General features: G+C 38.1%; 3 protein-coding genes across 3 annotated transcripts; all 3 read right to left on the bottom strand.

Annotated features, from left to right (window-relative positions):
• Window positions 1–1364: 1364 nt before the first annotated feature.
• Window positions 1365–2744, bottom strand: LOC141589933 (UDP-glycosyltransferase 708G1-like). The gene has a single exon (XM_074410553.1). The coding sequence runs from the start codon at window positions 2742–2744 to the stop codon at window positions 1365–1367; it is 1380 nt and encodes a 459-aa protein (XP_074266654.1).
• A 607-nt stretch (window positions 2745–3351) lies between these two features.
• Window positions 3352–7836, bottom strand: LOC141592014 (cyclic nucleotide-gated ion channel 2-like). The gene is made up of 8 exons (XM_074412554.1): window positions 7597–7836; window positions 6272–6923; window positions 5391–5606; window positions 5000–5307; window positions 4803–4914; window positions 4481–4717; window positions 4293–4379; window positions 3352–4047 (listed from the first exon to the last, which is right to left on the bottom strand). The coding sequence occupies exons 1-8, from the start codon at window positions 7653–7655 to the stop codon at window positions 3559–3561; spliced, it is 2160 nt and encodes a 719-aa protein (XP_074268655.1). The 5' UTR covers window positions 7656–7836; the 3' UTR covers window positions 3352–3558.
• Window positions 7837–11599: 3763 nt separating this feature from the next.
• On the bottom strand, window positions 11600–12868 carry LOC141589934 (uncharacterized). Its single transcript, XM_074410554.1, has 2 exons — window positions 12581–12868; window positions 11600–12520 (listed from the first exon to the last, which is right to left on the bottom strand). The coding sequence occupies exons 1-2, from the start codon at window positions 12866–12868 to the stop codon at window positions 11600–11602; spliced, it is 1209 nt and encodes a 402-aa protein (XP_074266655.1).
• Between the last annotated feature and the right edge of the window lie 256 nt (window positions 12869–13124).

Consider the following 13124-nt stretch of genomic DNA (forward strand, 5'->3'; position numbering starts at 1 on the left):
TTAAAGTTCCCAGCATATTTTTTTTTTTTCAATTTTCCTTTCTTTCTTGACAATCTAGTCATGTGTTTGTTGAGATCCTTCAAATTTGATCAAAGGTGACAGTTTTAGGGATTGGGCGAATAGAGCTGGGTGGTGGTCAAGCGTGGTCAAGATAATCCGGTGGTCAAGAGTCGTGATGAGTTTCTCAATTTGGTTTTGGAATTAGGTTGGTTTCGGACATAGATGATTATGGTTGACTGCGAATTTGGATCTGGATCTGAAATTGGGCTGTGATTATGGTTAGATGGTGATGTTCGGAGATTGGCCAAGGTAAGGATGGTGGTGGTTGTGGTTGCGATAATGACATTGGTATGGATGGTTGTTAGGAATGAGTGAGGGTGGGGTGAGAGACGGCTAGTGGTGGTTTGAGTGGTTGGTAATGGCAGGGATGGGTGTAGTTAACAAGTGGTAATTGATGATGGTAGGGGGTGGGTGGGGTTAAGGGTAGTATTGTCATTATTCATTTCTCAAAGATAACAACTTACCGAAGAAGAAAATAGATCACTTTTGAGTAATACACCTCGAAATGGAAATATATAACTAATCACCTGGACGAAGGGAGTATAATATACCAGAATTATGATGTGTGATGTTATGGGTAGTCTTATGTGGCTTCTAGGAGCTTGATCTTGCATTGCCTCTCCAATGTTCGTTCATACTCCATCGGTTTTTCTAAATATATGTAAAGGTTTAATTAAGTCCGCATCTAATATGTTTTGATATGATATTAGATTTATCAGAACAATTACTTTTAAAAAGTCGTAGTTAATATATATATTATCCAAAAATATATGTTAAAGTCGGCATCTCATGACCACCAAAGTCAAAAGGAGATGATTTTGGAGTAGATGGAATAATCTCTTGTCAAGGCATGACAACTAATATTCCCTCTGGCTCATGGTTCACATTTTTTTTCTGGCTATCTCACAATAAGGTTCACACCTTGCTTTAGTTTGTTTTTTCTTGCAAGTTATGTGGTTATTAAGATATATAACCTCACATATTTTTCAACTTGCATGTTCCTTCACACATTTTTTTTCCCTCTTTAAAACTTGTGCCAAAGGGGGTGTTAGGTGTAAACCTGGAGCCGGAGGGAGTAGTCTATTTTACCCCTCTCATCCTCTACTCTTCCACATAAGCACATGCAGTCTAACTCAGTGCAAGTGGGGGCTTGACAAGTGTAAACCTGTATATTTATTTACCCAAACTCATTGAAATGGAATCACATGAACATTGGACGGGATTAGCCAAAACGGAATACGTCAACAATGTGTTGAGACAAAGGAAGTAGTAGTGTATCCTAGAGTGTTATTAATAGTAAGAATCTAGCTTAAAGAATGGATGAGTTTAGTTAATCCCTTGTGTGAACTCCCTTCAAGACCTACTGCCAACCTAGCTTTATTTCTCATCTTTTCTGCTGTGCCTCTCAGCAATTTGTCCTCCATCATCTCCTCCACCTTCTGTGCAATCTCGGTTCCATCTACTAATTCTCTCCCTCCCCATCCCCAGCTTTCATCCCACTTTCCGACCATATTTTTCCTTACCAAGTCTGCATTTATCTTTTGATCAGCGTTCTGGGGCCATGCTAAGATGGGAATGCTATACCATACAGCCTCCGTTACCGAATTCCAACCACAGTGACTTATAAATCCACCAATAGCTCTATGACTAAGTATCTGTTCTTGTTTTATCCATTTGTTAACTAGAAGCCCTCTTTGTTTAAGCTCACTGAAAATACTATGTCCCACAATATCTTGTAACTCATCCTCGTCTTCTCGATCCACCTGTTTGCCTTTTACCACCCATAAAAACTTGTACTCGCTTTTTACCATTCCGATTCCTATCTCTCTCATCTGATCCCGAGATATGGCAGCCCGAGTTCCGAAACATATATACAAGACAGAGCTACAAGGTTGGTCATTGAGCCAGGCTAATTCTTCTCCCGTCTCAAGGGCCGACGGAATCAACGGCCCAATAGAAATCACTGGAGGCAATTGACCTACTATGAGGCCACTGTTAAGTGCTGCTAGTGTCTCTTTCTCCAACTCTTCAAATGTGTTAACTAAAACTCCATTAGCTGCGACAAAGTTTTCCCCATTTTCTATAAAATGGGTTTTCAGAAGATTATTGCTATTTGACAGGAGTAGAGGCGGAAGCCACTTTTTGGGTATTGGCGGTAGACCTGGAATTGGGATGTCATCTTTCATTGTCTCCATATTATGTGCTATTTTATGATAGTATGCATAAATTGCAAGCATTTTGGCGCATGTTGTGAATAGTATATAGTTGGGAAGGTTTAGAGTTTTGGTTATGGGTACTACCATGGAGGTTAAGCTCATATCAGTTATGACAGCAGATACAGGTGGCAGTAGAGAACTCAACAATGGAGATAAAATGTGGGAAGAGCGACGTATGGCTTCATATTGGACAGTAAAAGGATCTTCGTAAGTTTTTGCATTAGAATTGTTACTTATAGATGGAATTAGCATGTGTTTATGCATAACTTGAGGGAAGGCTCTAGAAAACTGCACGAGACTGTCTGATTCTGCTAAGGAGACGGTCGGGTGGGCGGTGATCAAGGTAATTTGTACGTCATGGGGTGTGAGTGAAACGGCTAATCGAAGGAACGGCGTCAAGTGACCCATACCTGAGCTTGGAATAAGAGCAATGTGAGGACGGGAACATGGGTTGTTTGAATGCGACATACTGGATTTGCTTATGAAATTAGGGTATCGATTAGTGTTTGTTTAGTAGTTGCGCAGTTGCAGTAGAAGATGGTGTCATGTTTATTTATCACAAAAGAGGGGAGAAAAATTCTTGCACGTCAAGCATCTCAATGGACCCCCACATGCTTATAGTCAATTTTAGTGTGAGGTTTTAAATTATTCTCAATCGATCGGATCAGTCAGCCGTGACGCTCAACAAAATGTAGTTCCCCACGTTTGGATACAATTTCCCTTTTGGTTTGTCTTTTGAGGACGGAAAATGGATCCCTTCAAATTTCTCAGCCTCCACCCTTATTTTAAGTGGGGAAATAGTTTGGTCTGGAGGAGAGAAATGGAGGGATAGAGATTCATTTTCCATCCCCTCGAAATCCCTACCTTTATTTTGCTAACCAAACAATGGATATGTCATCCCTTCAAATCCCTCTCCTTCCCTTCCCTCGAAATCCCTCGATAATTAGAGCGGGCTTTGAGCTCCTCCATATGTCGACCAGAATCCCCTACAACAAACATATCGACAACAAACCCTTTCATACGGTCTAGCACAATCCCTACAATAGACATCGTCAACATAGATAAAAAAGAATGAGCAAACAACAATTTACTTGAATTATTGCCTGAATCCACATCGCGGAGCTGTGCTGTATAATGGAGCGTTTAACATGACGCTTATTATACTATGGGTATAAGAATAGCATGAAAATTGAAAATATGCACACATTATCACTAACGTGGAATTGTACTAACTTAGTTTTAAGTCCAATATGAGTATCATGGACTCCTGAAAGCTGAAAGCTTAGTCCAGATGATCATGTGGCTTGAAAGACATGAACACGGCGGCAAACTGAAGTAGCCGTTTCTGTGGATCACCATTAGGCGACATCACACGAGTCCTTGAACCTTTAGCCCTCTTCCTATAACGTCGCCAAGCAAACTGTATGTTAACTGCTGCCCAGGTTCTCCAATTTGATGAATAGTACCTCAAGGTTCGCTTTAGGGTGTTGTTTGCAAATTTATATCGGAAATGTTCAGTAATGTAACGTAGGTCGTAGGCATCGAGACCAAAAGCTTCCGTTGATTCAACGCAAACAAACGTCGCTGAGGATGCTGGAAGGCGGTGCACGAATGGTCTCCTTAGGCACCAAGACAGGAGTTCATCACCTAAGAATGACCCTGGTGCAAGAATGTCGGTTGCAACAATGCCTTTGCTAAGATTTTGGTTGCTTTTGATTCGGCCATGGACAATGAATACCATTCTTTGTACAGGATCTCCTTCCCTTAGGATCTGAGTTTAAGATGGAAAGATGACAATGTTGTGTCACAAAAATGTGCTAGTAAAAGTTTATGTTGCTTGGACACTTCTTTGCATCTAAAATACTCACATCTACGAGTATATCATTTTCATTTCCCGTTACAACAAAGATTCGATAGATGAATGAAACAAAAACGAGATAAAATGGCATTAATATTTTTATCAGTTCATGACGTGATTTTCATTATGCGTCATTTGAAAATTTAGTAGTGCAGTACCTTCTCAGCGCTGCAGTAGATCAAAGGTTTTACTCTATCACAGATGTTGTCAAGAATCAGATCATCCAAGCAGTGAAATAGAGGAACCTGCATATGATGGATTGTTAAACCATACTGTATATATCATTTAGCTAAGCTCTTGAGTATTAGTTTAAGTCAGAATTCTCATAGTTTGGCGAGAATGTCACCTTTCTTATGAGATCAAGGCAAAGATAACGTTTTATATCCCGTCGAAGTCCTTGTGGCAAGTCATTGATTAACTCCGTCTCCTTAACACCACCAGTGGTGAACCAGTTGCGGTGTTCAAAGTGATGAACTCTTTGTCTCAAACGAGAAGGCAATTGTCTACGCCTCATCCACCATTCCATGTCCCGACATCTCAACTGCATTTTTCTTTTCTTAGCCATGACGGTATGAAGGAACACCTGTTAAGAAAACGCTGTTAATTAGATCTCGAGGTTATATTCTGCTGTATGTTTAGTGAAAAACCATAAGAAAAACCCAGCAGACCTGGATGTTACCGATCAATAAGGTGAATAGCATTAAGCCACCGAGAACGAGGCACATGCAGAACAGCACTTCTGCCCATTGGACTGTTGGAGTTAGATTATTGCCAAAAGTGCTGAAAAGTGAAAATTAGGTGAGGGCAGTTTTCGACTCCATTACAACAATATTTAACTTGGGATATTCAAATTGATCGCCATTACCTGAGCTGATACAAACCCCATGAGATAGGATAAAGGATCTTGATAGTGATGGCATTACTGGAAATGACAGGAAGAACAGAACTATAGATTCCATAGCTAAAAGGGCCATTGTAATCCAAGCAAAACGACTTTCGGGTGAAGGTGGAGTTGGTTGCACATTTTTCTATTGTGTCAGCTTGCTGCAAAAACTGGTAGCACAAACCCTTGGAGCATGACAGTGAGGCACTGCAATTCCGGTTTCTACACTGCTGAGCAAGGCACTCCGCTACACGTTGTATGGCAAGGACATACCAACATCCACCAACAGCCTGTGTGTCATATATAGGGTTAGTCAGATGGAAAATGATGCGACATCACCAGTTAATACTCATTTTCATTTTGAGAAACTTACATGAGATGCTATAAAGTAAGCGATGAGATTGAGTCCGAAACCCCACCATATTGTTCCAAAAATGTAGCCAGTCACCTTTTGCATTCTTCTCATTAAGGCAATGCTATGGTAAACTTTTGGCAGGAATTGAAACAGAAATATAAGCAGGATTATCTTCATCAGATACCTTATTCGATCCTGTCTAAGTAACATAGGCACAACGGACCAGAATACGACCTGTAATTGTAGCCAAAACACAAACTAAATCTCATTTTGTTTGGAATTTGCATTTCCTCATTTGTTTTTGATACAAATAATTAGGAGTAGTGGACTAGAAACTTGATCATTCTAAGAAAACTAGATTCAAATGATATTAGGATAGCATGCAACTGTGAAACCATAAATCTTGGAATTGGAAGCTCCCTAATCCATCCCTATCTACCTATGCTTTGGCCAGCTTACCTCTTAAAACTCTAAGTCAACATCAAAGAATGAGAAAATGTGGTAGGGGAAGTAACAAACTTGTACAACATCCCTTTTACTTCTTGCTCACTTGTAAGCATCAGGCATCTCAAGACAAGTTGTCAAATAAATACAAAAGACCTTTTTGGCCTATCTTAATTCATACGCTTTTATATTATATATTCGTATATGGATTATGTGCTCAACCAAATAAGGTGTTTAACCTACTGCCATACTTGAACAAGAAGATTATTTTGTACGTTGTTCACTCCTACTTCATCGATACGTATCCATCAAATATTTCATCGATATGTACTGCGGGTGTGTGGACTTCACTCGTACTTCATCGATACGTATCCATCAAAATTAGCATCATCTCAACATCAATGACTAAGATAAGATGGGTACCAAAATAATTGAAAGTAACAACAAAAAATTACCTGAGGAATGGGAAGTATGACGTAAAGATCAAACCAGAAGCCCTTCAATGAACGTACATAATGTATGGCTATCGCACGCGGGTCCCACACGAGTTTCCCACACCCAACCACCAACGACTCCCTTGACACGTACGCTAGCCGGAATTGTAGCCATACGTGCCAAAAGTGAACAGCATCGACACAGGTGCGAATGAGGGTGACCACCGCTGCCAACTCCCCGTCCATGTAAAGACACGACCCTCCACGCCCAATAGACAGCGCGTAGAAGAAGACGGGATCAATGGCTAGCGCCACGCCACGTGCCAGCAGTATAACCCTGTTCCACTTTCTGACTTTGTCGCTCCTGGGGTCCAATAAGGGCCCAAAGAGTCCTACTGGGCTGCGTCTTGGAAGCCTCCTCAAGTGACTGGAATTGGATCCAGTTTGAGTTGGTAATGGGTAGACAGACGAGCCTGCTAAGGCCTCCCATTCGGGCTGCCCCGCCCGATCACAGCTTGTTGAGTGGAATACTGGGGACCCTGCTTGAGTGCATGCATAGCACTCAATTGATGCACTTGTGTATGATGTTTCTCTGCTACTAATGTTTTCATCCTCATTATTCCGGCTTCCTCGTACTGTTTCGTTCACATTCCCCAAAAGTTTCTGAAAAATCCTGAAATCGCGAGGTCCGACATATATGTTAATCAAGTTGATCCTGCTAAACTGCAATCTTTTTTCCTTCTTTTATTGACACTTTGAACTGAACTGCTAAACTGCCAGGTCGGACATACTTCTATAGCCCGGTCATTTGTTTACCTATTCTATTTATGGATGTCTTACTCATTTGTTTACCTTTTTATATTTGGAATATTTTTGAACTGTAATTTGATCATACACATAACCTATTGTTCACGTCACTCAGTAACAACACCCATAAATGGTCCTCTTTCATTTACTTGGTCTTTTTGCCAAAACCAAAGGTAAACAAATGACCGAGACAGAGGAATGTTAATCAAGTTAATTCTCTATCTATCTAGTTGTAGAGTTAGGATTTGTAGTTAGGGCGAAAGAGTATACAGGTGAACTCCAAAAACATAAGGAATTTATTTGTAACTAAAATTTTCAAAGATTTTATAGTCGAGGGAAGCGAGTGCCCGTGCTAACCCCATTGGCTCTGCCCTTGTATATACCTCTGCCACCACTTGTGAAATTTTCAAGGGACAAGTAAGTATTCCCTATCGGTTTGGCACAATTTAGTACTCCCTATTGCTTACACTCGGTAAGTTGCTAAAAACACAATGGAAAAGAAATGGAGAACGATGAGAGACGTATAAGAAAGCGTTTACCTGGAGATGGAGACAAAGCGAGGAATCGAAATAGAGGGCATGGTGAAAATGGTTATCATGGAGCTAAAAATGGAAACAGAGGAGTAATGAAAACTGAGATGAAATGAGTTATATATATTATGGCCTTATATGTGGGATGGGGTGGAGTGGAGTGAAGAGGAAGGAGGGTGAGTGATAACTGATAAGAGCTTTATTTGTGTCGAGTAGTGAAAGATTGTAATACCATATCATACCAGACATGAAAGGAAACCAAGTAGGTCACCCTTATGACAGATCATTTTGGACTTTTTAAAAAGGGTAAGATTTTGAAATCATTTTACAGGTAACGTTATTACTTAGAAAAAATAAAAAGTTATCATAAGCTTTAAAACTAGGTGGATCATTGTGATTATAAAATGATCACGAAATTCCGTCTTTTTTAAAGGAAGAAAATAATCTATCTGAAATAAGAATTTGTGAGGTAAACCATGTTACATTACGGTACGTATGGAGGAGGTGGGGGGCATTATTTGTTGTTTCATACACCTCACTATTTTAACAACATTGTCAAATATTTCCAAAAATACAACAATTATTTAGATGCATATGCTTCAAGTGTCATGAGTCTCTTTAAAATTTACAAATTTGTTGGTCCATATTAGTTCGTGGAAAATTATTGAAGTTTCCTGCTACTCTAGTAGGCTTTTGCTATATTTGGTGCTTGTGTCTCTAGCTGATTTCGGGTGCTGGTCGATTATGGACAGATATTTGCTTCTGATTATTATTGTACTATTGGGAAAGAAATTTTAAGTTTATAACCACCAGTGGCGTTTCTAGCCTTCTAGATCCATAGGGGTTCAAGTTTGTTAACAAAATTTTCTAAACGATACATATTCATGTACTGCAAATTATCAATAATGCGGTCGAAGCTTTACGAGTATGTATTTCGTAACAAAATTGTAAGAGATATTTGTAACACCCCTACATACCAAGGTGCCTTACCAAGACCACCCTAGCATATGGAGATGCTACCATCTCGGTTGTCCGAGGTAAAGTATATCAAATAGACCATCCAAGAACGTTTATTAAAAGACAGAACTGTTTAAACAAGATACAACTGAAGTTAACCAAAATTGTTTACAACCAAAACTATCAAAGGTACTGATGTATAAAGTGTCAGCGAAAAACTAAAGACTCAACAAGTGATGACTCCATCCCAGCTAGATCTCTCGAGCTATCAACAGAAGTACCTGCTAATCAACTGCTCACCATCCCCGAATGGATCACCACAGTTTTGTAAAACAACAACGGGGTCAGTTCACTGAATAATCAAGATAAGCAAAACACAAGAATAACTATGTCAACAACTGCACAATCATTCTCCCTTTCCAATCACGTCTCATAACTGTGTAGTCCTGTCAGATTACTGCCGCAACAGATAATCCTCACCGCCAGTGGGGGACCGCAACCTTTCCCACCTAAGCCCCGCTCATCGCAATGAGCAACAACCCATGTTCCTTAATGTGCACATCCCCTTGTGGCGGGTTCCACAAGGGGCGAATCAAGGGCGTGAAGCCACTCCCGCAAGCGACTCCACTCAGCCGAGAACGCACCTGACCAACATAGTCAATCCACCACAACTCCAACAATCAAGAATACAAATCAACAACAATGCTAATCATGCCAATAAAATCACAAACACCACATCTTTAATTAATTATGCAATCAACTGAGTAGGGTCGCAGTCCAAGCACACACAAGCAATTAATAGCAATTCTCCATGACAGCGTTACCTACACACAATAATCACATACCATCACTATAAACTATTCCCCCAAATTAACCCAAATCAATAACTAGGGCAAAACCCTAAAAGACAACCTATTAACTGATTACAAAGTGCTAGAGACTTACCAACGAAATCGGGACAAAAGATGGGAGTGTAGACTTGCGATCGATCAATTAGCCTTGAGAGTGATTAGGGTGATTAGAGGAGTGAAAAACATAGTTTAGGTTTTGATCAAATGAATAGTAACTGTTAAACGAAGTTTATATATAATCTCTAATCACCTTAATCAAACCGCGGAAATTAACCCCGTCAGACCGGATACTCGGTCGAGTACCCCTTACTCGGCTGAGTATTACACTACTCGACAGTAGCCTGACCAGAAAACACACGACGCTCTACTCGGCCGAGTTAGCCCTATTCGACCGAGTAACAAGACCCAGAAAACCGAGGTATTATAATATTCACAAATAGTTTCTAATACGTTTTGACGAGATATATTGTTTTCTCGATATATAAAGAAGACTTATCTTATATATATATAAAACTGGGTTGAAACGCTGTGGATGCGCCACGTGTCCTATACAGCCTTAATGACAAGCATTAATTACAGCTAATCATTTAATACGAGCATAATAAATGCTGTATAAATCTCAGCAAAATATTAATTATAGTTTAATAAATTTATTATAAAATTACATAAAAAAATACCGTAATTTGATTATAAATTTAGTAAAAAATTATTTTGATAAAAAATTCTAAAATGTAAATAATTACGTTCATTGCGAAAAATGCTTTCAATTGAGTATAATTTTGATTATATTTATTGAAATATTTTGATATTTTACATTTACGTAAAAAAAACATTTTGAGAAAGTTAGATCATTAAATCCGGTAAGAAAAATATATTTGGGAGAGTTATTGTATTTATTAAAAATAAAACTTAAGGAAAACTACTACCGTAAGAGATAAGTTTTTATAGTGTGCGAATGAAAAAAAAAAATATTGCGAGAAATTGAATAAATGTGAGATTTTGATAGGTATAAATAGTGTGATAAGGAGTATGTATGTACACAGTAACACATTGATCGCGAGTACATTTAAATAATTAAAACTAAAAGTAATGATTATTAAGTAATATAGTATTATAAACGACATGAAAAAGTAGAAAACACGTTACATTTTTCTTTAATATCTTCAATTAAATATGTATGCGTCAAGTATAAAATATTGATTATGACAAGTAAATATTACTTTTAGTTAAATATTTTATATGTTATCTTTTAAATACTTTGAAGTTAAACCTCAAAAAAAAAATATTTGAGAAAGTTTAACCTATTTTATTTACAGGTAATTCATTAAACATCATTGTAGAAAAATAATATAATTGATAGTTGTTTAAAAAACAAAAGGTGTAAATTTCTTATAGATATGTTTGACACATAGCACTTGGAGCACACAATCAAAAGAATTGAATAAGTTGAGTTTGGACGATATATGTTTGATACATAAATATCACACGGTACACATAAAAAATATAAATTACATAAAATTATATTCGCATCATTTTGAACAAATATTAACTGATTTGGGACAAAATGTATCGTTAAATAATATAATGTGAGAATCAATGTTTATCGTTGCGTTATTCGAATAAATTTTATTTTAATTAATATGATATTAAATAAGTAACAAATTTATTTATAAAACGTTGATTATGCATAATTAATTATCACTTATTTGTATGTATTTTATTTTAAAACATTGAAGTTAAACCTAAAAAAATTAAATTTGAGAAAAAATAATTTATTTTTATTTCTAAGTAAAAGTATTAAAGATCATATATGAATTATATTATTTTCTTCAATTAAAATAATAAAATTTTAAAACAGGCCGCGCGAAGTGCGGGATACTACCTAGTATTACATTAAGAGTAAAGCAGAAGTATTAAGATAAATATTATCTTCTTTAGAAAAACACACAAGAAAATTTAACAAATAAAATATAAATTTCAAAAAATGAAGCAATAAATATTCAATGTATTAAACTCAATATATTTAAGGTTGCAGGCTATACCAACTATTACCAAGGATCGTGTAAATTGTAGCCTATTAATTAGGCCATGGGTTTTGAACACACAATTATTATTTTTTTTTTTTTTTGGTAAAATGTGAGAGTATATTATATATAAAAATATGGAGTCAATTACATACTAGAAAGGTTAAGCACTTCAAAACTTCAAATAAATTTTAAACTTCCTAACCAATCTAGCTCATGTGTAGTCATCCTACTCTTGTCCCTTTCCCTTATTCTCTTCTTCATGTCCTCACTGATCAGTTGAGCCAGGCACATAGGCCTCATCAGAACTTGCTCAAGTCTACATTTGTTCCTTTGCTGCCACACTTGATACAAAATGCTCATAACCAAAGCAATCTTCACCCCTCGCTGAACTTTCAAACCAGGATTATGGACACACCAATGCAAAATGTCAACCTCAGGGAGCTTTAAACCAGTACAATCCATCACAGCCTGTAGAACTCTCCTACTGTAGGCACACGCAAAGAATAAATGCTGCTGCTTCTCCTCTGCTAACCCACAGAGGACACACTGTCCATCAACATCCATCCCAAATCTCATAAATCTCATAAGTCTGTTATTTGTATGCAACGAGTTGTGAGCAATGAGCCATCCCAGGAACCTGTGCTTAGGCAAGCTCCAGTTATCCCAAATAGATTTAGACCACTCCATCCATGGTTGTGTACCTCTGAGCCACTCATAACAGCCAGCAAGAGTGTACCCATACGGTTGCACCTGCCATGTCCCCTGCAAATACCCAGCTGCTAGCCTCTGCTTCACTCTGCAGATCCTCCTCCACACCCAACTGGAGTTACTTGTTGGAACATATTCCTGCCATTCCCTCCCCTTCAGATAGTTAGCATTCACCCATTTCACCCACAAGGACTCTTTGTTTGTAGCTACCCAATTCACAAGTCTTCCAACCATAGCTATATTCCATAGTTCCTGATTTTTTAGCCCCAATCCCCCTTCCTGCTTTAGTCTGCAAATTGTATCCCAAGCAACTAATGGAGTACGCCTATAATCTGCACTGCCATCCCATAAGAAGTTCCTGCAAATGGCTTCTATTCTCAGAATGACTCCCTTAGGGAGAACAAAAACAGAAGCTCAATATGAATGCAACGTGTTCAGAACATGTTTAACCAGGGTTAACCTTCCTGCATACGAGAACTTCCTTGCACCATAACTGTGTATTCTATTGCAAATCTTGTCCACCAAGCACTCACAACCCTTCTTCTTAAGCCTAGTAGTCTGAATGGGCATCCCTAGATACATGAAAGGCAGCTTGCCCTCCTTAAAGCCAGACACACTCAGAATGTCATTCTTGAGCTCTTCAGACACACCATTAAAATAGACATTGGACTTACTCGGACTAACTTTAAGCCCTGAAGCTTTTGAGAAGGAGGAGAATGATTTCAGCATAAGCATCATTTAATCAGCATCCCCATTACTAAACATCAAAACATCATCAGCAAACATTAAATTGGTAACTCTCAGCTGCTTGCATAAAGGATGGAACTTGAACTGGTATTTGGCTGCAGCATACATAAGCATTCTTGTCAAGTAGTCCATGCACAAGGTGAAGATTAAAGGAGATAATGGGTCTCCTTATCTCAATCCTCTCTTAGCAGGGAAATACCCAAAGTTTTCTCCATTAAGAGCCAAAGAAATAGAGGGAGTTGTAATA

The sequence above is a fragment of the Silene latifolia genome, chromosome 7 (genome assembly GCF_048544455.1).
Source record: "Silene latifolia isolate original U9 population chromosome 7, ASM4854445v1, whole genome shotgun sequence".
Taxonomy (NCBI): domain Eukaryota; kingdom Viridiplantae; phylum Streptophyta; class Magnoliopsida; order Caryophyllales; family Caryophyllaceae; genus Silene; species Silene latifolia.

Coding starts and splice junctions, on each gene's coding strand:
- LOC141589933 (XM_074410553.1), bottom strand. CDS start 2,744: ATGTCGCATTCAAACAACCCATGTTCCCGTCCTCACATTGCTCTTATT.
- LOC141592014 (XM_074412554.1), bottom strand. CDS start 7,655: ATGATAACCATTTTCACCATGCCCTCTATTTCGATTCCTCGCTTTGTC. Junction 4,718..4,802: donor TATTGATCGGTAACATCCAG/GTCTGCTGGGTT, acceptor TTTTCTTAACAG/GTGTTCCTTCATACCGTCAT. Junction 4,048..4,292: donor TCTACTGCAGCGCTGAGAAG/GTACTGCACTAC, acceptor TCTTAAACTCAG/ATCCTAAGGGAAGGAGATCC.
- LOC141589934 (XM_074410554.1), bottom strand. CDS start 12,868: ATGATGCTTATGCTGAAATCATTCTCCTCCTTCTCAAAAGCTTCAGGG. Junction 12,521..12,580: donor ATGCAGGAAGGTTAACCCTG/GTTAAACATGTT, acceptor GTTCTCCCTAAG/GGAGTCATTCTGAGAATAGA.